We start from the raw sequence: 24102 nt of genomic DNA, 5'->3' as shown, positions 1-24102 counted from the left end.
CAAAGCCCCCCCCCCCTGCAAAAGACAAGTGATTTTGAAAAGTAGTGGTCTTTTGATAACTTTTGGGTCATTATCGAAGTAGGTACTTGTGTAAATTTTTGCACCTTCACAGTAGAACATCAGGAAAAAAAAAAAAAACTCGAGAAGATCCATATGGAAGCAAGGAGGATGAATCACCTTGATATTCCTCGTGTCTTCCCAGAGGATCATGACGCTACAAGTGATCGTTGCTGACCGTTTTGATTCCAGATTTTCGAGAGATTGATTTTGAAATCAAGTGCAACATTGATTGCGTCATTTGAATGGTAAATAACAGTTGGACCAGGTCCCTATTGGTCCCTTTTTTGGTGTCAGGAAGATCTCTAAAGGTCTCTTTTTCCACCCAAAAATTCACTAAAGTCCCTATTTATTTCTTCTTGAACCCGTATGCCACGGGTTCAAGGAGTCAAAAATGGCCACGGGCCATGGCAGCCCTAAATGATATAGGTAGTAAATCTGGCGGTGCAATCGTTTGGTTAGGCTTTTTTCCCAAACAGGAAAAGTTTCCACTTGTTTCTTTTTACGTTTTATTGTGGCGACATGGAGAACACAGACAACAACAGGTAACACAATAGGAATTAATCTAAGACGGTGAAATTTTTTTTTAACCCTAAATAAATATTTCGGCAACATATTCAAGGGCTGTCATCAGCAAAGCACATTTAAAAGTAAAATAAAATACTTAAAATAAAATGCATGATCACTAAAACTAAACTTTAAATCAAAATAGCCCTAGAACTATTACTTGAAGGAAGTCAAACAGGACTGAAGAAAAACAAGAAGAAAAGAGGCAATCCATTCAACCAAAAACAAATCAAGAGCATGTTCAAAACGCAATCTTTGTTAAATTCACTTATAAAAAAGTTCAATTTTCACTTAAAAATTTCACCGTCTTAAAAGTGTCTCCATTGGTTTACCTGTTATTGTTTGTATGATGGAAAGGAGAAACTTTGCGCAACATAAAAGATCTTGATAGTTGTATGAAAATAGCAGAAAATTTCGGTTTTCATGTATGAATGGAGCTGTGAATATAATTACCCGGTTTTTCTGGTAACTAAGATGGAGCCAGGGGGCAAAAATGATTTCATTTTGATGTGCTTGGTACTTCAATCTATTTGGTGCCACATGGTTGAAGCTTGTTTTGGGCTGCTTTTTCACGCACTTTTCTTTTTTCTTTTTTTTTGCACCCGTTCCTGGCAAATACTGCATAACTGCATGTGGGGTTCTTTTCCGTTAAGAACTGAATTTCCTATTTTTTTCCTAATTTGGGTATGGTTGTGAGAGTTTTCGCTTCATCATTCCACAGCCTTCAGATTAATTTTCATGGTTTTTGGTACTTCAAGGTCAATTAGGAGATATGCGCAATTATCAAAGCGTACATAATGTCATTTCCCAATTCAGCATAAAAAGTTGTAGGGTATAACCAATTTGCAAAATGGTAGGTCCACAGGTAAACAGCTGCTAAAACAATATGATATTTCCCCTTGTGTTACAAGTGTCCTTGTACAAGATTTTGAGCTCCGTAGAAGTGAGCCTAGGGTCACAGCTATTACAAATTTATATTTGAACTTAGAGGAATTGGGTATTCTGTAAAACATAAGGACTGTTGCCTATGCTTATACAATTTTCCAAAGACAATTCAACCTTTTAAAAGTGCATTTTTGGGTGGAAATTTTTCGACTTCCTGTGACATTTTTAGAAAGGATAACGGGTGGAGGATTTACTCCATAAACTCCTTTAATCTAGAAGAATGTATCTAGGGGAAGTAAGTATGTACCTGTTTTGTTCGGATAGATTTGGATTTTTTAATAGAAGGTCAAATTCATTTAAATACTTTTATAGAGAGAGGGGGGGGGCAGAAAGTATTTGAGCAATGATCAGCTTCAAAATTTGCTTGCTTGACGTGAAATGCTATTCAAATCCTGTAATCTAACTCAATACAGAAACACAACGTCCATTTAAGGAGTTCCCCTGGTTCTGAACTATCTGTAATTAAATCAATGCTTCAAAGGCTTAATTCCTTTACTACCAACTTCAAACATGGTTATTTAGTCCAAAAAATGATTAGTAATCACTTTGCAGAAAATCACAATTTAATTCACTTCTTCACGTCAGGCAAAAGTTTACTCCTGAAAGAAAGAAAATATAGCTTTATACCCTTTGCATAGACCATAAAAATATAGCTTATTTCATCCTAACAACGGCCATCTTAAAATTACAAGTCATGTTCCACCTTTACATAGTGACGATATAGTTACATTAGTACTTTATCATCACTATTTCACCCAAAGGTCGCATCTGACATTCCAAATACCATTTGATCAACTGCATGCAAAGAGGAAATGTACCAGGAAATGTTCACTCCTCCCTTATTTTGCCTACCTTTCCTTAGGAACAGTTTAGTAGACGGTTCTACATCAATAACTCTAGCATTGTGTTGACTAATACTAACATGCCTGTTAGGTCTTGTAAGACCCTAGGTTTTTTTTCAAGACAGTTTCTTTTTCTTGTTTGAAATAACTACAACTGGGATTTTTTATTGTGGTATAAACACGTGGATTTTGGAAATTTTCTAACTGCCCAACTTTTACCGCTTTCAACAACTTCAGCAAGGTGTGTGTACGAAAAACATTATTTTTTGGCAGCAATATTACATGCAAGGTAGCAATTTCTCTTTCTTCCCAGTGTGCAGATGTGCTCCTTAAGATACTTCATTATTATCTTGTTCTGTCGCAAATTTCGTCAGAAGGTTTCGTCAAAAACGACATTTAGTTTGTAAATGATCAAACATTAACCAAAACGCGACGAGCTATCATCTCAACATCCGGCTTATAACGTTCAATGGGTTCCATTAACTATTCTGAAAAAAAAACACACAATTTTGATGTGATGATTACAAGAATTTAAAACAGGATTTTATTTTTGTTGTTTATTGTTTAAAATTAATCCCTTCAACTTTGGGAAATGAATAACAGTACTTGTTTATTTTTCAGAACATACTCAATAAGTGAAATTAGGTTCTTTCGTTAAACAAACTACGATGCAGGTACATTTTAATTAAATATTTTATATATTGAGGTGGTTAGGTTAAGTTAGGTATTTGATATAATTCACCCCCCCCCCTTTAATGTGCAAATATATAGCCCAAACTTTTGATAAAGCTAATGAAATAAAACAAAATATGATGAAAATATAATACTTTATTAGGAAAATTGTAAAATTACAACTTAGAATTCTAATCTAACCTAACCTTTTGTCTTTGAGTTTTGTCATTGTGGCTATGAAACCGGATTTTCTCAAATAATGTACCTGCATCGTAGTTTGTTTCACGAAAGAACCAAACTTCACTTATTGAGTGTGTTCTGAATAATACACAAGTACCTAACCTCAGGGCTGCATCAATAGATGCAACCAAGTAAGGGAGTCTAGGTGTTAATTTAATAAAGAGGTCTAGGCGTTTAGGTTGTAAAATGCACTGAAAATTGATTGAAATCCCTAAAAAAGAAAAACTGTTGCTTCTATTAATACAACCTACAGCGGTAAGTTTGTTGCTAAATGGCATACATTAGCGGTAGCATAAACTTTAACAGATAGAATTGAAAGCTTCATAAAATCATGAGCATAGAACCAACTGTCAATGAGTGTGGCCTTTACTAATTATTGATGTCATGTTTAACTAAAAATATTAATTTAAGAGAAAGGTTTTAAAGACATGCTTTCGATAATTTTCAGAATTGTTCTAAAATTAAAAAGTGAATTTGAACTAGTTCATGAAAATCGTAATGCTTTTTAGTGGGATTAAACATTTAATCAGGGTTTTTATATAAACCTGAAAACGCCTGGGCTCGCAGCATGGTCAGTCAACTAAAGTCCAAAAGTGGGGAAAACATAAAGAAATGTACCCCAGCTCTTTCATATTCGCAAAAGACACTTCATTCAAAAATTTAATTTATCAAATATTTTTGCTTTCATGAGTAAGTATAAGTGATAAAAAAATTATTTTTATTTTCTAGTGCAATTTTTAACAACATAGAAAAAAGAAGTCAAAATAAATATTGTTTATGATTCATTGAGCATAGCTTCTTTCCACCACCTTTTATGTTGGAGTTGTTATCAGTGTTGTTATTTGTAATATAATTATTTATTATTTGTATTCCATTGTTGTTATACTATTTCTTTTTGCTGTTCTAATTATATATACAGTAATATTTGCTGGTTTTTATTCGCCCCCCCCCCAAAAAAAAACAACAACAAAAAAAAACAAACAAACAGGCAAATCGTATGGAAGACATAAAACAAGTCATGAATTTATGGAAGAGGAGTATGGACCAAAGTTGCTCCTCCCCCAATATCCATGTCTTTCCCTTATGAACTTTGTAATTTAGGCAAATAAACCTCGATTCGACTCATCAAGTTTTCAACGAAGAAACACCTCCTTGAAAAATTATGTATCCCAATTCGTAACTTTCATGGGACTTACAATAATGCTACTGTTGTCTTTTTTCTGTTTCTAACTTACCTGTATTCTTTTGTATCCAAGGTATATAATTGATTACATTTGTGTAGACACCTGGACGATTTTCCCTTGCACAACCAACGCCCCAACTAACCAATCCTATAAGGAAGGTACGCTTTATATTTGGGTTTTCCCAGCTTAAAGGACCGCCAGAATCTCCCTGGAAGAAATAAAAATATCTTTAATATGGCGAATTTATACCATTAAATGAGCTGCTTAATTGCCAAACCAAGCAATCTTATAAAGAAACAGTAGAACAAAGCCACTAAGAGACATAATGTTGTCTTGATTATATTTTACGGTTCAGCTCATAGGAACTACTATGCTTCATTTCATATTTGTATTCGTTCACACATTTTAGCAGAATAAGTGCCTGTAAGTGGACTAAGGTATAGACTTAAGAAACTCATTATATACCTACAAAGGCAAACAACCAACTGGAAGCGTTGTATATCGACAATCTCGATTGTAAGCTGAGAATGTAGACTGTGAAGATTTACTGTCCACCAGCCATTTATATAACTGAAGGGCTTTTTTTCAGCCACAGTTAAAACTTGCCTTAACTAATCTAACTTTAAAATGACAATTTTCTTTCCAGAGCAAGATTTTGACTAGGACTAATGAAAATCAAATTATTAATTGTTTATATGGAGGATTATACTTGTGAAATTTGTACTTTCTGTTACCTTGGCCTATATACTTCTTAAAAAAAAAATACCATAAAGAATGTCTTTTCTTAATTCAAAATTGTCCAAAAATTTTGTTAAACTGCTGTATAAAAAATTGTCATATTCACTTACACGAAACAGGTGTACTATTACTTTTGCAACATCGAACTTCCTAAAGCCAACACAGCTTTGCATGTTCCTCCTTCAGCCTGATGTATACAAACCCTCCCCCTTCACACCCTTCTACTAAGTTCTTATTTCCTATAAATCCTTTCCTACGACCCCCCACCCCAATTTGAGGTTGACCTGCTTTGCCTTTGGTTTAAGATGGTTTTACAAAAACTGAGCCGTGTAGTACCATAAAGGTAAAGGTATACTAAAGAAAACTGATCTTTTTTTTGAATACTTGAAATATGTAGGCCTACCTTAGCTCTGACCAGGTTTTTGAAGACGTCAATTTTAGCTGGGGGAACTGAGGTCTAGGGGGGTAGTTGCCCCTGCCCCACAGTGAACTACTCCTCTGTTCAGCATCTCTAAGTATAAAAATTGCTTATGTAAATTGCTTCCTACGTAAACTAGGCTAATGCTTCTATAGTCATTACACTCATTCTTATCAGCCTTCTTATAAAGGAGTTTAATTAAAGCTTTCCGATAATCGCTAGATACTTCCACTTTTCAATGAGCGTGCCATAATTCTAAGTATTTATCTAATTTCATCTCTCCAAATTTTCAAACTTCACAACCACCATAATTCTGAAGCTGAGTTACAACACTATCATAAGTTGGGTTCTTATTATTGTTTAATCCTTTTAGCAATGTCCCTAACTCTTCCAGGAAAAATAAATCTTACTTTGCCTCGAAACTGTCACACATTTTTCATTCTTTTTTTTATATAATTTCCGTCAAATCTATCAGTGTTTAGCAAATTATTAAAATGCTCGTCCTAGTTCTCTTTATTACTTTCATTATCGTAAATAGAGGCCCCATTCCTATCTTTATGTTGGACAAGTCCAGAGTGAGTACTCCCTCTCTATTTTATAAAGTGCTACAATCCTATTTTACCATTAGGCCTTCTGGCAGTATCTTGCAGGTCTTCGGCAATTTTATCCATGGGTTTCAGTTCAGAAATTCTCAATATTGTATCAAATGGGCTTTCTGCCTGACCTAGATCACTCCATCAATTTACATCATTTTCAGTCCTTTTAACATCATTTTTACATCAAATATTGCACATTTCGAACATTTTCCACCCCTACATTCAACATGAAAACAGGTTCATGGAAATCAAATTTGGTCTCATTTTTATACTTTTTACAATGTGAATTCGTATTCTAGACCCCACCTAGATCACCTCAGCGATTTACCCCATTTTTTTATTGAGTTCACGCCATTTTAAATGAAGATTCTCGACATTTTACAGTTTTCCATCCTTAGCTTTAAGATCGAAACAGGTCTTGTGAAATAAGAATTTTAGATGTAATTTAAGAAAAGTAGTTTAATTACATTCTATTTTTCCTATACTACTGATAAAATGTATTAATTTAATATTTAGTGGATAGTTCGATATATATATTTAAATAATTCATATTACCTTTACTTTTTCTTTCAGTAGCCTTTAAAATCATACCTTTATCAAATTTTTTAAATTTCTTTTCAAGATCTGCTGATTTAGAATCAAAACGCTTAGGTGCGAATAGATCAACCATTTCAACTTTAAAATCAATAATTATAACGATTTTTTCCATATTTAGTTGTAACACATTCCTAACAGTTTCCTAACAGTTCGATTGTATTTATTTTCCATTTTCATTTTGTTTAAAAGTTTCACTGTTTATTAGTTACTAATTTTATTAAACAAATTTTGATATCGAAACTCATTTATATTTTAACATATGATTTACTGTCAATGACCTCAATGATTGCTCTTCTTTCTGAAAATATAACACAGTAAGTGTTATATGTATTAGCAGGTACTTGATCAAATAAAAGCTTAATTTCTATAAAAGCTGTTGATCTACTTTGATAAATATTTGATTCATGCTTTGAAACATCAAAACAAAATGAAGGATATAGTGTTCTAAAATCATTGTAACTTGCAGTCTCTTCCATTATCAACATTTTTATGTTTATATCCTAACTGTGAAAAGCGTTGATAAGCTTTAGAACAATCTTATGCATTACTGAAATCACATTTTAAATCTTCTTGTGGATATTTATATCCATTTACTCTCACTTCAATTCCATCAGGGTTCATATTGGCAAATATCATATTATTTTGCTTATAACTGTTATCTTTTTCAGATTTCCGTAAAACAACAACCATTTTACTTGTATTATAGCGTTCACTAACTACCCTTCATGCTCATTCTTTATTCGTTTTATTATCACTTTTATAGCTATTACACGCTTCCCATCTTAATTCAAATGAGCTGCCCTTTCCTAATCCAGCTTTTAATTGTTCTGCCTTCTTCGTTATGCCGGCTTCAATTGAGTCGCTATGGATAAACTGGGATGTAATACTGGTAGCATCGATGATAAATGCATTATATCTACACTAAAATTTTGAGTTCCAGATTTTATAATTATATTGGAAAAATCGTTTCTTTTTAATATAATTTGGTGTGTAAACATCCTCTAAAAACATGATTAATATCTCGAAAAAATCCAAATAATCACGTTAATGGTAAATACACACTAACCACGTGACGTTCTTTGGTTTTATTTAATATTTTAAATAAACCATAATTAAAAGCGTTATTTCGTTTTATTGTACTGGTTCCACTGCCTTCTGCAGCAGGTGTAAAAGTGCTTTCAAACTCATTTTTTGGGTATTATCTTTATACCGAAACATATTAGTAGCTGTGCTTCTACTATAGAACTCTGAAAATCTAATAAAATTTTAACAGTAGTCGTTATACTATACACAATCAATTCTTTCGATACATTTTCGATTGATAATATATTCAATATTTCTGAACAAATTAAATCCATTATTTGTTAAAGTAGCTTCATCATTATTTCGCATATTTGTTCCATCCAATCGTGTTATTTTCACTTTTGCATAGAGGTAACTATCACTTGTAAGTATCCAAGATTCCACATCTTTTAAAATAAAATTATAATTTAATTGTTGAGATACATTCATGTTGTTATCTTTATTTCGGTATATTCATATTTGTTGTAGAATCATCAGTATTAGGCTTTTCAAATATTTCTTAATAAGGAGTAACAACTTGATTCACTGCCATTTATATACAAAAAATTATTAAATAAGCTTTAAAAGATGTTCAAACGGTGGAGGTTGATCTTCGATCGTCACTGAGTGTGTCAACAAGAGCATCACTGGAGATGCAGTTTAGGTCCCTTTCCTAAAATTATTGCACCCGATATGCCTTTCCTCTGTTCATCAAGATGTTTATTGAAATGTCCCTCATTATTTGAAATGGTATCTTTTAGAGATCTCACATCAGTTAGCACTCTTTAATTATAATTTATCCGATCTTTTCCATATTCAATCGCTCTATTTTTAAATTATTTCAGTCGATTTGTAATCATAGTGGTATAAATGGAACGAGCTTCGTCTTTTATATTTTTATGGACGTCTTGAATAATTGATAATTGATGATATTTTGAAGAAAACTTCCAATCCCGCTACCATATTGTCTTGTATACAACAATTGTTTCTTATTGATCAGCATCATTATAGATAATTTTTATTAAATAATTTCATTAAACTTTTCTCAAATCCAAAATATATTCAATATTCTCTCCATTTAGATAAGTATAATATATTTGTTTCAATTGATTGGAAGATATTGCCTTTTCTATAAGAATCGCAAAGAGTAGCGTCCCAGGTTCTGTTTTTGGGGCAAAACTCAAGATCACATAAGATGTTGTATTCCCATTTACAATTGAATTATCCACTAATGAGCAGTGAATATGCTTTTTTTTTATCAACATTTCTTTTAATATTAGGAACTTAAGTACATTCATAATATTTACTACTTAGTTCAGCTTCATTTTCTAACACTAAAATAAAACACAAATCACTATTAAACCAAAATTTATAATTCTCTTTCAAAATGATAACAAATTTCATTGTTGCTAGATTGGATGGAATACTGATCGGACATCGATCTAGGGATGAATTCAAATAACGAGTTAAGAAATAATTTAGACTCTCTTCATCATACAATCCATTGGTTAATCCATTCATTATTTGTTTTCCCTGTACTCAAACGTATTGTTTTTAAGTTGATGATTAATATTATACCATGTGTACCCTAGTGTATATTGAGCTAAAGCTATTTCATAATCAGTGTTTTGATCTAACGTAATCGTATTACTTGTATAAGAATGTTCGATTTTACTTCTTTTTTTTCCCACTAGTAATAATCAGAACCCTTTATTATAAAAGTATTTTTCTTCGTAAAATTCAAATTCTGAGATAGCTGTTGTATATAGTAATATAGTCATTTTATTAATAATTTTATTTCTAAAGAATGAACTGAGCAGGTCAATACATTTATTTCTCATTTCATCAGATGTATTTTCTGCAGCTCTGCAACCCATGAAACTATATAGCTTTTCAATAGTGTCATTTGAATTTATTTAAATTCCAGTTCTTTGCTAAGGTTGTATGACATAAAAGTTATCTTTAATAGTATTTAGTCTTCTTCTGCAGATCTTTACCAACTGAGACCTTTTTTTATAATTCAATAGATCTCACACATTTCATCAATTCTCCATATCTTTGATAAGGGTTCCTGATTCAACTGTTACCCCTTTTAAATATTGATAATTGTCTAAATAAAACCTAGCCATTTCGAAACCGGATCCCTTAGTATCACAGTCCTTATTGATTTCTCTCAAAAGTTCTTCATCTATCAAAGAATCGACATTAGCAATGAAATTTATCTTATTCGGGGGTAAAATAGCTTTACTTGAGTGAGATTTATTACTTACTTGTAAACTGAATGCGTTGATTAAATATTGACCCAGTCGTTGCTATTGTGTTCTTAAATTAGTGTCAATTTCATGTAATTTATCAGTAATCACATATCTCCTGCTTCAACGATTGGAGCACTCAACTTTTCAGCATAGTCACAAAATTCTCTTTTTTGTTCCCATCTCCTTAGTCACCAGAGGGTGACCTTTTTTACAGATTAAATATACCAGGTCAATACATTCAATACATATTGCTACAATACTATGCACTTATTCAATGCATTCAAAACTATAGCTTATGTAAGTCAAGATTTTAGGGGGAGCAAAATTTCAAACAAATAATCATTAGGGTTAAAATAATTTTTTTATTTCTTTCATTTCTATACAGCCTGCTCTAAAGAGCGCTCTTGAACCATATTTCTTTGTATTTCTCTACTTTTTACAATACTCGCTAATAACTTTTTCAACTTTATAGGATCCGTTTATGAAAAGAAAGTTTCTATTGAATAACTTTCGAGAGTTCTTTTTCGTAAAAATCACCAATAATGAATTCATCAGTTTCAAATGACAGTTCATACGTAATATGGGTTGTATGTTTCATTGCAGGTATTTGAAACGCTTCAGTTGTGTAATTTAGTATGTAACTTTATCAAGAACACCCTTACTTTTATTGATTCTAACCAAATCACAAACATTGAAATTGTTTACCAAATCAAAAACATTGAAATTGTTTATGGATGGTTTTTGAACTTCGACATCAGGAAATAATTATCGTAGACCTTATTTTCATGTCCTTTTTTAATCGCTTCTATTGGTTTTATTTGATGTGTCAATGATAAGAAATGTTATAATTGGCACTGAAAGTGGGTTGTACATCTATCCAACATTTTGCGTTGTTGTGGGTAAAATATTTCCACAACTGCTTTATGATTGTTCTATTAAACCGTCCAACGATTTGTTCTTTCAATTTACTACCAGAATTTCATGACTCTTAAAAAATAGTTGAATATTTTTTATAAGATTTTTTTTTTACCTTTATTTGCTTCTAATATTTTAGGTTTTCTGTTTTTAAATAAATTCGTAAAAACAATAATAATTTCCTTACCCGTTTTACCCTTTAAAGGAATACACTAAGAATATTTACTAATAGACAAACGATGACTATAAGAATATAATTAAAATTATTATTTTCACTTTTATACTGCAGCATATCAGCCAGATCTGCTTGCCATTGGTCATCGACACTTTGAATGTAAACACGTCTTCTTTTAAATGTATGATTTGCTGGATGGCGTAAAAAATAACTATTTTGATCTGGCAACACTTCTCTGATTTTAGTTTTTGATACAGTAAAACCGTTTTTTAATTTTCATTGATGATGGGATTGATGTCAATCATCAATCCCTGAAAAGTTTGAATAATAGAGTTCTAAAAGTTTGTTTTCTACGGTACTGTTGCCAGTACAAATACCACTTCCTTTTATCCAGGGTTTTTGTTCATTGTTTCCTTTAAAATAAAAAAAAATTCTTGCTGCCACAATATGTACAAATATCTTTAATCATTGGCACTTCATTTCTTTTTTCAACTGCACGAGTTAGAGACTCGGCAGCAGTAACCTTTTAACATCGCATACAATAAATATTCATTAATTACAGATTTAAGTTATTAAACTAATTTAAACTATTAAACATATTAATAAACACTAACAGATTTTTACGTTCTCAAAAAAGTCTCAAAATTAGTAAGTAGCAAGTAATAAAATTCCTCAGGCTTGACTATATTGTAAGATTTGGAATTTTGTTAAATTATATCAGCTCCTAATACTTAGAATATTCACTGCCATCACTGCTCATCTTAATAATAAAATACCAATGTGCGATCACTATATTCAGTGGTCACGAAATACAAAAAAGAGAAAAAAAGCAGCATCACTACAATATTGAATCTCAATTAAAAGTAAAATTAGAAAATGAAATCAAAGAATAGAATAAAATTGTTTCAGATTTAAAACTTCAATTTAATAGTGTCCGACATAAAGAATTTACTGAACTTGGAAAAAATAAAAAAATTGTAACAGATTTCAAGTGCTGGGAATCATAAAGAAGTAAAGAATAAAGTAAGGAAAAAAGAACTGAATATTGACATTTCGAATTTATTTATAAATAAGAAAAAACAAAAGAAGTTCCAGATATCCCGGAGTACACGTTTAAAGAAGGAAAACACGATAATAATCCAAGTATTCAACGGATTCGAGAAGATTACCTTCCAGCCAATTTTTCAATAAATCGAAATGGAGCTGATTTTGGACCACTCTTTGACTCTGTTGTTAAAGATTTAAAAATAGAACTAATGATAGAGATAGCTAAAGATTTTAATTTACAACATGGGTAATATTTTATTCTCAGAAGGATTATGAAGAGCTTGAACCTATCTAATACCATAGCTATTCCTGGATTTTTAATTAAAATAGTGACAATGAACAAAGCCATCTAAATAGCAATCACAGGAATGTACAAATATTAGTCAAAGAGAATACACCCAGATCATGTTTACAATTATAAAGAGTCCACGGAAATGATTATCAGATGAAAAAATTACCAAATTATGTGGGAGTTAATTATAAAGAACTATATGAATGTGTAAAAAATAAAAAGCTTTCGTTAATAAAAAAAATGTTAATCATAAATTCTTTCTTTGGTCAATACTCGCTTATTGTCACCCAGCGAGTGATAGAAATGTTGATAGACCATCAAAATATAAACCCTATGAAAATGAATTAAAATTTAAGAGGATTATTAATTTTCCTATGGATATTAGAAATGTTTTTAAATTTGAAAGTAAATACAATATTAAAATCTGTTTATCTGAAATAAGTGAAAATAAACTGGTTAGATTTCATATCAATGGAAAAACTGCTATACCTGTGATTTATTTACTCTATTTTGATAATCATTATATTTTAATTAAAAATTTAAGTAGATTATTGAGAACTCAAATTACTATACATAAATTGAAAATTTCTCTTTGCACCTTCTGTGGAAGACATCTCACAGAACAGTAAAAGTTTTAAAAATATTCTTAAAAGGATAATTCTGATAATGCTGACATTATTAGAACAAAAACAGAATCAAAATTGAATTTAAAAATATAGTGAAACAAATGAAAGTCCCTTATTCTATTATAGCTGATTTTGAATCGTATAATACAGAATTTAATCAAAAGAAAGGTAAAAGGAAAATTAAAGTAGCAGAGCAAAATCCATTTGCTTATGGAGTCCAAGTATGTTGTTCTTTTGATACAAAGTGAAATAAATATGACCAATACTTTGGTGAAGATACTAGCGAGAATTTTGTAACTACCATAACAGAAGTGTTTACAGAAATAGCCAATGAATATGAAAATAGATAGGGAGAACTTGGTTTAACACAAGAACAAGTAAGAAAAACATAGAACAATATAGGTATTAAGAGCTTCCAGATTTGTGAAAACGAAATAGTAGTATCCCTATTGTAAAGCATAATCTCTCAAAATTTGACTCTCATTTATTTCTTAGAAAATTAGCACCTGATAACGGTATTTTTGATCTGGCGGAGAGTCTTATATAATTTTACAAGACAATAACTGTTAATGAAACCCAATACGAAATGCGTTTCATAGATTCACTCTGCTTAATGGCTTCATCGTTAGATAGACTTTCTGAAAATTTAGCTAAATGTGAATGTAAAGTAAATTTCAATTTTGAAGAAATAATTTTATGTATACTTCTGATGTATTTCAAAATACTGAAGAATTCAAAGAAATAATAAAGAAAGGGATTTATCACTATGAATAATTTTATAGCTTTGAGAAAAATATAATTATGATAACTATAACTATAAACTATAACTAGAAATAACTATAAACTAGATGCACTCCACTTCTCCTCAGTACCAAAAACACAAAACACACGCAGTGAGACACACAAACACACAATCAGACACAGAGATATGCAAACACATACACAGGCACATATACACGGAGAAAGAGAGAGAGAGAGAGAAAGAGAGAGAAAGAGAGAGATAGAGAGAGAGAGAGAGAGAGAGAGAGAGAGAGAGAGAGAGAGAGAGAGAGAGAGAGAGAGAGAGAGAGGAGAGAGAGAGAGAGAGAGAGAGAGAGAGAGAGAGAGAGAGAGAGAGAGAGAGAGAGAGAGAGAGAGAGAGAGAGAAACACACGCACAAACCTAAAGAGACAGAAACAAGCAAATACAAATTGAGACACAGAGGCATGGAGAGAGAGGCAAAAATACACACAAACATAAAGAGTCAGACATACCTACATACAAGGGAAGAGAAAGAGACAGGCAAACACATTTCCAAAAAATGTTTTGCTGTTTGAAATAAGAGGAGTAAAATGTGCTATGGTGCTGATCAAAATGTATTGGTTCTTGAAATAAGATGGAGATAATAAAATACATTATTCAAAATGCGAAATATTTTCTACGAAATATATGTTGCCTTAAATAAGAAACCGATCTTGAAACTTGATATAACAATAAGAATCTTGAAATTTTTAATCTAACAAACAGTTTGGGGTTTGTTTTCTTCGTGATATCAAATACTTCGCTCACTTCCCTGCTGCCATCATATATTAACTTAGAGTCAGAGATGGCGGTTTTTATAATCCTACCAAAGTGCTGCCATCTTTCTTCTGTAAATTTATAGATGGCAACACAACTGTTAGTTACAATATATTAACATTTTTTTATTTAGGTTCACTTAGGGTCAGTAAGTGTGCGCCCACGCTTGTCTATCTCTATGTTTGACTTTGTGTGTTTTTGTGTCTGACTCTGCGTGCGTGTGTGTGAGTTTTTTTCTGTCTCCTCACCTGTGTATCTGACTTTGTGTTTGCTTGTTTCTGTACCTGTTTTTTATGTATGTATGTTTTATGTGTTCGCATGTTTCTGTGTTTGTCTTTGTAGAATTGTGCGTCTGACTCTGTATATTTGTGTGAATATCTCTCTTTCTCTGTCGCTCTCTCTCTCCATTCCCTTGTGTCTCACTCTGTGTTTGCATATATCTGTGTCTGTCTTTGTGTTTTTGTGTGTCTGACTCTGTGTGCTTGCGTGTTTCTCTCTTTCTCTCTCCCCTTGCATGCGTATCTGACAGTGTGTTTGCATGTCTCTGTGTCTGCCATTTTGTGTTTTTGTTTCTGACTTAGTGTGTTAGTGTGGTTTTTTCTCTCTCTCCCTTTACCTGTGTGTCTGACTATGTGTTTGCCTGTCTCTGTATGTCATACGTTCCCGTATGTCTGAATATTTGTTTGCCTGTCTCTATCTTTCAGGTATTTGTTTGTCTGAGTCTGTATTTGTGTGTCTTTTTGTCTCTCATTCTGTGTCTGAGTTTCTAACTATGTGTTTGTCTTTCTCAATTCCTGTCTTTGTCTTTTCGACTCTGTGTGTTAGTGTGTATTTTACTTCTTTTACTGTCCGTGTCTGTAAGTCTGACTTTCTGTTTGATTTGTGTCTCTCTCTGCTTTTGTGTATGTGTGTATGTGTATGTGCCATTGTGCGTTTGTGTTTGTGTATATTTTTTTATCTCTCTCTCTATGTTTGTGTGTCTGACTATGTGTTTGCCTGTCTCTTTGTCTGTCTTTGTATGTCTGACTCTCTATGTTTGGGCGTGTTTTTGTATCTCTCTGTCTCCACATCTGTGTGCCTGACTGGGTTTTTGCCTATCCATGTGTATGTCTTTGTGTCTTTGCATGCATGACTCTATGTAATTAATTTTTGTTTTTTTCGCTCTCTCCTTGTCTGTGTGTCTGACTGTTTGTTTGTCTATCTCTTCGTCTTTCTTTGTGTGTTTGGGTGTCTGTTTGTTTGTTTGTGTTTTTGTCTCTCTCTCTCACTGTGCCTTGGTGCACGACTGTGAGTTTTTCTGTCTCTGTGTCTGTCTTTGTGTGTTTGTGAGTCTGACTCTGTTTGTGCGTGTGTGTGCGTTTTATCTCTCTCTCTCTCTCTCTCTCTCTCTCTCTCTCTCTCATGCTTTTGTGTCTAACTGTGTGTTTGTCTGTCTCATCGTGTGTCTTTGTCTGTTTTTGTGTCTCGCTCAGTCTGTTTGTGTGTTTTCTCCCTCTCTCTCTCCACATGCTGGTGTTTCTGTCTGTGTGTTTACCTGTCTCTGTATTTGTGTGTTGTTCTGTCTGACTCTGGCTTTTTTTGTGTTTTTTTCTCTCTGTCTCCATACCTATGCGTCTGATTGTGTGTTTGCATATTTCTGTGTCTGTTTTTGTGTCTGATTCTATGTGTGTTTTTGTATCTCTCTATTTACGTGTATGTGTGTCTGTCTTTCCGTTTGCCTTGTCTCCGTGTCTGCCTTTGTGTGTTTGTGTGTGTGACCTTGTGCGTTTGTGTGTGTGTTTTTATGTTTCTCTCTTTCTCTATGTCTTTTTGTCTGACTATGTGTTTGCCTGTCTCTGTGTCTGTCTTTTTTGTGTTTGTGCATCCGCCTCTGTGTACATTTTTGTATCTCTGCCTATTCATGTCTGTGTATCTGACTGTGTATTTGCCTGTCCATGTGTCTGTCTTAGTGTCTTTACTTGTCTGACTCTGTGTTATTGTGTGTCATTTTCGTCTCTCTCTCTCTCTCTCTCTCTCTCTCTCTCTGTGCCTGTGTTTCTGACTGTGTGTTTGCTATGTCTCTGCGTCTGCCTTTATGGGTTTGTGTTTGCGACTTTGTGCGTTTGTGAGGACGTGTTTATATATATATATATCTATTTCTATTTCTATATATATATATCTATTTCTCTATGTTTTTTTCTTTCTCTGGGTCTCTTTCACTATGTGTTTGCTTGTCTTTTTTCTATCTTTGTGTGTTTCTTTGTCTATCTCTGTGTGTTTGTGTGTATTTTTGTATCTCTGCCTCTCCATGTCTGTGTGTCTGACTCTGTTTTCGTCTGCCGCTGTGTCTGTCTTTGTGTCTTCGCTTGTCTGACTCTGTGTAACTTTGTGTGTTTTTTGCCTCTCTTTCCGTGCCTTTGTGCCTGACTGTGTTTTTGCTTGTTTCTTTGTCTGTCTTAGTGTGTTTTTGTGTCTGACTCTGTGTGTTTTTATGTGTTTTTGTCTCTCTTTCTCTCCGCCTGTGTGCCTGACAGTGAGTTTTCCTGTCTCTGTGTCTGATTCTGTGTGTTTTTGTCTTTCTCTTTCCGTGCCTGTGTTTCTGACTGTCCGTTTGCCTTGTCTCTGCGTCTACCTTTGTTTGTTTGTGTGCACGACTTGGTGCGTTTGTGTGTGTGTTCTTATGGCTCCCTCTCTCTCTCTCTCTCCATGCCGGTGTTTCTGACTGTGTGTTTACTTGTCTCTGTCTTTGTGTGTTTGTGTGTCTGACTCTGTCTATTTGTGTGTTTTTTTGTCTCTCTCTCTCTCTCTAAAAATGTGTGTCTGATTGTGCGTTTGCATGTCTCTGCGTCTGAATTTGTCTGTTTTAGCGTCTTACTCTGCGTGTGTTAGTGTGTTTTTTACTCTCTCTCCGTGTTTGTGTGTCTGACTTCTTGTTTATCTTTTTCAGTATCTTTCTTTGTGTTTCTGACTGTCTGCCTATCAGTCTTTGTGTGTTTGTGTCTCTGACTCTGTGTCTGTTTGTTTGTTTTTTACTCTCTATCAATTCTTTTTCTTTTGAATGTGTTTTTGCCACCTGTCTCTGTGTCTTTGTTTGTGTGCTTAACTCTGTGTGTTTGTGTGTGTTTTTTTTTGTCTCTCTCTCTCTATGCCAGTGTTTTTGACTATGTGATTGACTCTCTGTATGCCTGTATTTGTACGTATGACTTTTTGTCTCCCTCACTCTTTCACCGTGCCTGTGTGTCTGACTGTGTGTTTGCCTGTCTCTATGTCTGTCTTTGTGTGTTTTGGATGTCTGACCTGGTTTGTTTGTATGTGTTTTTCTCCATGTCTCTCTCCGTTTCTGTTTGTTGGACTGTGAGTTCACTGGTCTCTGTGTTTGTCTTTTTGCGTTGGTGCGTCTAACTCTGTGTGTTTTCTGTCGCCCTCTCTCCGTGCATGTGGGTCTGACTGTGTGTTTGTATTTGTTTTTTGTCTCTCTTTCTCTCTCTCTCCTTCTCTCTCTTCCTTATATCTCTCTCTTTCTCTCTCTCCATACCTGTATGTCTGACTGTGTGTTTACCTGTTTTTGTGTCTGTCTTTGCATGTCTGTATGTATGACTCTGTATGTTTGTTAGTGATTGTGTCTTTCCCTCTCTCTCCGTGTGTCTGACTTTGTATTTTTTCCTTTTCTGTGTGTATCTTTGCGTGTCTGACTCTGTGTGTTTGTGTGTGTTTTTCTCTATCCCTCTCTCTCTCCATGCTTGTGTGCCAAACTGTGAGTTTGCTTGTCTCTTTGTCTGTCTTTGTGTGTTTGTGTAAATGGCTCTATGGGTTTGTGTGTGTTTTCCGTCTCGTACACTTACTGAGCCCGAACGAACCTAGATCAAAATCAGTCAATCTCATACGATCTACGTTGTAAAATCCCAAAAAAATCTAAGTCCAAGAAACTTTAATTCTCCAAAAATTCTAAGTTTAATAAGAAACTATATACCCCCCTCAAAAAATCTAAGTTGAAAAAATTCGAAGTTCAAAGAAAAAAAATTAGGGGAAGGGGGCTGTACTGGGGCCCTCCAGGGACTTGGGGCCCTGGACGGGAATGTGGGTACCCAAACTCATGCGCAAGTCCTGGCAATGGAAAACAGGTGTGCTCTTGACTATTGATTGTCAAAAAGGAAACCTGGCCGATTGTAGTCATTACAATTTTTGGCGATCGAAACAAGACAAAACGCCCGAAAGCTGAGACAACGCAATGGTACAGACGGTCATAGTATTTGTTGAGTTGTTTCACCAGCAAAGTAAACTAGACATGTTTCTAGGAATGTCGTTATCTCAGAAGACCATATTTGAGGGCTGTCATAGGACGTATTGTATTGTTTCACTGACAATGTGAATGATTACGCATTACCAGATAGTGCATCATTCTTGAGATTCTCGGAAACACACCAAGAAATTCTTGGAAATTTGCAATTATATGAAATATTTTGGTACCCAAATGTATCCATCACAGAAGAACTTACACAATATACCGAGAATATTGCACTTGTATTCAAAGGCTCATTTCACCGATAAATAACAGCTGGCAAGCGTTTGGTGGAAATATTCTTACCACCGGAAGCTGAGATAACGCTTTATATCTCGTAGGAATGGTGGGAGTACATGGTGCTTGTATTCATTAATAGCCCAGAGGTACTTGGTGATCATATTTGTTGACCCCACACTAGAAACCAGGGATACTCGACAGTAGTACCCAAAGGGCCTATACTGCTGTTACACTTCGTAAATTTCAACTTCAGATTATCTCTACATATTACTAAATGGTGATCTTTACTTTTAACATCAATAACAGTACTCCTATATACCCTTGCATCATATTTCGATCCTGCCAGTCTTGAATTACATTAAATCTTTGGTTTAACAAAAAAGCCTACTGAAATTATGGCTTCGGCAACTCGTTTTTTTTACACTGTTTGGCTTGACTTTAAAACAGGATATGAAAAGATTGTTGCATAAATTTCTGCATTTGTGAGGTTTTTACACGACCACCGAAACATGCTGGCTATTATAATGGACAACTTTTTGTTTATAGCCCACAAATTATTACAGCAAAAACTGTCATAATCTTTTCGGGACAATGTTTTTAAACAATAAATTCGTACTTGAGAAAACATTTGCAAATTTTTGTAAACTTTTTTTTCGGTTTCCTGTTTGTTCAGCATTTTTTTCACCTTTATGCAAGCCTAAAGGTGCATATAGGGGGGAGGAGCAACTGGATTTGTCCTCCCCGAAATATTTTTTTCCCACTCGTAAAGAAGTAACAAATGCACATGACTGAATTTTTGATGAGTTAGGTAAAGCTTTTTGTACGCCTCCCCCCACCTTCCCCAAAAAATCTTGAATACGGGATTAAGCTGGGCTTTCACATGCGATAATGAGACTCCTTGTGAAATCTGTCCCTAGTGAAAATTGGAAAATGTTAATCAGATCCACAAAGTTCAAGGAAGGTAGAATGGCTGGAGGGCCAGGGTTTCCTCTAAAATGTTTATTGAAGGAGTAGGTGTTGAGCTCCCACATTATATGCTTAAAACGACTGAACATAGGATGAGGACATGTTTCTATTTTAGCTATATCGATATCTACTACTGTCAAGTAATTTATCACATTTTAGGGGGCTATTTAAGGTCAGTGGTAACTTGGTGTGTTTGCCAAGGGGTCTTTTCTGACTTTCACGGGTTTTGTATCAATTTTCGGGCAAATAAGAACTCTTACAAATAACACAGACGAAGCTGCAGCCTGAATGTGGTATCCATCACTGAGTTGGATTAGTTTTCTGGGGAATTTAAGTTCCCTTTTAAAGATCCTAACAACCATGACAGGATCAACCGCTGTCGACAAGACCTCTGAATTAATACAGGCATCCTGACACTCTGCCACATATGCTCCACAAACTGCCTTGAGCCTGTTGTTACTGTTGTATAATTTTCAAGTACTGCCCCAAATTCTAAAAGTAGCTGGAAAAAGTATTTAATACCAATAGTGATAGTTGAATCATTATCTTATAGCTTATGAGTTACACAAGAACCTATTTAAAATAATCCATCAGTGCACTATAAAGACAAAAGACGTTTTTAGAATGTTTTGCCCTTGTGTTTAACATATACTTGTCCGAAGCGTTAAATAATTCCGGTGTTTTCACAAAAGAATTGAAACATCCCCCTTAGATTTTTTAAAATACATTTTGTATCTAACTGAAAAAATAAAAAAAAATGCTCCAACCCTTCAATTTTTTGGATTGATACATCTGGATTAAAACCAGCATAAAGAAACTAACTTATACTCCTTAATTTTCACATATTAGTTCTTATAACTTACTTGACAGGCATCTTGACCTCGTGAATACGTACATATCATATTTTCAGTTATCTTCGGAGTTCGAATTTTTGAAAAGTAAGGTTGACACTCTTTTGTAGAAAGGATTGGTAAAGTTAATGACATCAGTTTATTGGCAAGACCTCCTTTCTCGGACAGTGCTCCCCACCCTGAAAAACAAAATGGGATAGCACTTAAATGGTTCATCACTTTGTCTATCCTAGTTGAAATTGAACTTTGACACCTCTAAGTCAGGTGACTGCACGTCAGTGCAGTCACCTGACTTAAAAGGTCAAATTAAATTTTGAATTTTAAAATATTTAAAAAGTCAAATTAAAATTAATGCTAACCTGTATTAAAACTTTTTGTACCCGCGAAAATATCAAAACTATGCGAAATCTTAAAACACATACAAGATATCGCATAAAAAAATATTTGAGGTATTAGTGAAATACCCTCATATGTGTACGCATATTTAATCTGTTGAGGAACCCGAAAAGACAGTCATTGTATCTTATATAGGGAGTTAAATAAAATAGTCTTATAAAGGAGTGTTATACAGGGGAGTTAAATAAAAAAAAATCAATTACTTTTTTTTAACTATGTGTTCTGGGAGACTTGCTTCACTCAGGGAAAAGGTTGCTCCCCCTCAGTATAGATTTTTTTTCTGTCTTAATTAAGACAGCTATCTCTAATATGATTTTTCAGTTATTCTAAGAGGTTTTTCTTTACATTTTTTATTCAATTACTTATGATTTTTGGTAAAAGTGTAATTAAATGAATTTTATCAACAATTTAAGGCACATATTTCTATAATGTTCGCTAACATATTCACTAACATGAATTTTATGAACAATTTAAGGCATATATTTCTATAGCCTGTTTTTTTTTTTTTTGCTAGGAAGAAATTGTGAATTAAACTACATTTACGTTGCCTAGACAACTTGGAGTGATGTATCATTCCATTGTCGGCTTCGAAGCAAAGCTTTGACAGGAATCCAAGGAAGGGATTACAGATACTATATTGACTTTTTAGGCAGTTGAATCTTATATATATATTTATATATATATATATATATATATATATATATATATATATATATATATATATATATATATATATATATATATATATATATATATATATATATATATATATATATATATATATATATATATATATATGCAATGTGCCTCTAAATTTATCAGAAACAAATAATCAAACAATTCGTGGTAACGAACTGTAGTAAGGAGCAACCCGGCTCACTAGTAACCAAAACTCTATAAAACAGATTTTTTGTACCAATAATTACATTAAAAAAAAAATCGAATTTTAATGCTGATTTTAAATACATAAGTTTCATCAAGCTTAGTTTTACCCATCAAAAGTTATGAGCCTGAGAAAATTTGCGTTATTTTAGAAAGTAGGGGGAAACGCCCCTTAAAAGTCATAGAATCGTACGTAAATTAAAACCATGAGATTCAGCGTATCAGAGAACCCTACTGTAGAAGTTTCAAGCTCCTATCTACAAAAATTCGGAATTTTGTATTTTTTGCCAGAAGACTGATTACGGATGCGTGTTTGGTTGTTTGTTTGTTTGTTTTGTTTTGTTTTTTTCCTCTGGGGTGATCATATCGACCAGTTGTCCTAGAATATTGCAAGAAGGCTCATTCTAACGGAAATTAAAATTTCTAGTGCCCTTTTTAAGTGACCAAAAAAATTGGAGGGCACCTAGGCCCCCTCCCACGCACATTTTTCCCCCAAAGTTGCAAGATAAAAGTTTTGAGATATCCATTCTGCTCAGCTTAGTCGAAAAAGCTAACAAATATGTCTTTGGGGAAGACTTAATCCCCCACAGTCCCCCGGGGAGGGGCTGCAAGTTATAAACTTTGACCATTGTTTGCATATAGTAATGGTAATTATGAAGTGTACAGATGCTTTAGGGGGGGGGGAGTTGGGTCGGGGTTATGTGGGAGGATCTTTCCATGGAGGAATTTATCATGAGGGAAAAGAATTTCCATGAAGGAGATGCAGGATTTTCTAGCATTATTTAAAAAAAATAATGAGAAAATAAACACATTTTTTTTCCAACTAGAGGCAATGTACAGCATTAAAACTTAAAACGAACATAAAATATTACGTATATGAGGGGGTTCGTCTCCTCCACAATACCTTGCTCTTTACGCTAAAGTATTCTTAGTAATTTCAACAATTTATTTTACGGCCTTATTGATTCGGGGATCATTCTTAAAGATTTGAGACAAAATCCAAGCTTTAGTGTAAAGAGCGAGGTATTGACAAAATTTAAATTTCATTTTATTTATTCATGTGTGATGAGCCAAAATCAAAACATGCATTAATTCAAAAACGTCCAGAAATTAAATTAAAAAAAACAAGTTTTTTATTTTAACCGCAAGTAAGGAGCGACATAAACACTTAAAACGAACAGAAATTATTCCGTATATGAAAGGGGTTGTCCCCTCCTCAACGCCTCTCTCTTTACGCTAAAGTTTTGTTTAAAAGTAGAGTTGTGACAAAGAGTCAAACTTTAGCGTAAAGAGTGAGGCGTTGAGGAGGGGACAACCACTTTCATATACGGAATAATTTGTGTTCGTTTGAAGTTTTAATATCGCTCCTTATTGGCAGTTAAAAAAAACTTGTTTTTTTAAAATTTAATATGTATACAAATTGGCACATGTATCTAACACCTTGTTTTAGTTTTGTTTCTTCGCATGCAATCATTTTCCATAAAAATTGCAGAGGAATCTGAGGAAAGGGTGTTTTAATATAAGGCTATATTAATTTTTTGGCCAGTTGAACTCACCAGTTGGTACCGACCCCATTTTTGCTAAAGATGACCATGGTGTAAGAGTGGCACAAGACCACGGTGTACCCCTAAATTTATTCTTAATCTCTAAGTTGCCTCAGACTTTTAATCCGAATTCTTTCTGCAAGTGTGTACATTAAAACTAAGAGCTACAAACCTTCAATA

General features: G+C 33.6%; 1 protein-coding gene across 1 annotated transcript in view; it reads right to left on the bottom strand.

Moving 5' to 3' along the window:
* Window positions 1-2043: 2043 nt before the first annotated feature.
* Window positions 2044-24102, bottom strand: part of LOC136031294 (trypsin-1-like) — a 36780-nt gene continuing 14721 nt past the window's right edge. Inside the window, exons 5-7 of the mRNA XM_065710742.1 lie at window positions 21113-21279; window positions 4559-4715; window positions 2044-2168 (exon numbers count right to left, since the gene is read on the bottom strand). Coding sequence (XP_065566814.1) covers window positions 2146-2168; window positions 4559-4715; window positions 21113-21279 — 347 coding nt within the window. The 3' untranslated portion in view covers window positions 2044-2145. The remainder of the gene's footprint in view (window positions 2169-4558; window positions 4716-21112; window positions 21280-24102) is intronic.

Source organism: Artemia franciscana, chromosome 9, assembly GCF_032884065.1.
Source record: "Artemia franciscana chromosome 9, ASM3288406v1, whole genome shotgun sequence".
Taxonomy (NCBI): Eukaryota; Metazoa; Arthropoda; class Branchiopoda; order Anostraca; family Artemiidae; genus Artemia; species Artemia franciscana.
The sequence above is the reverse complement of the archived record's forward strand: the minus strand, read 5'-3'. Positions and strand labels throughout refer to the sequence as shown.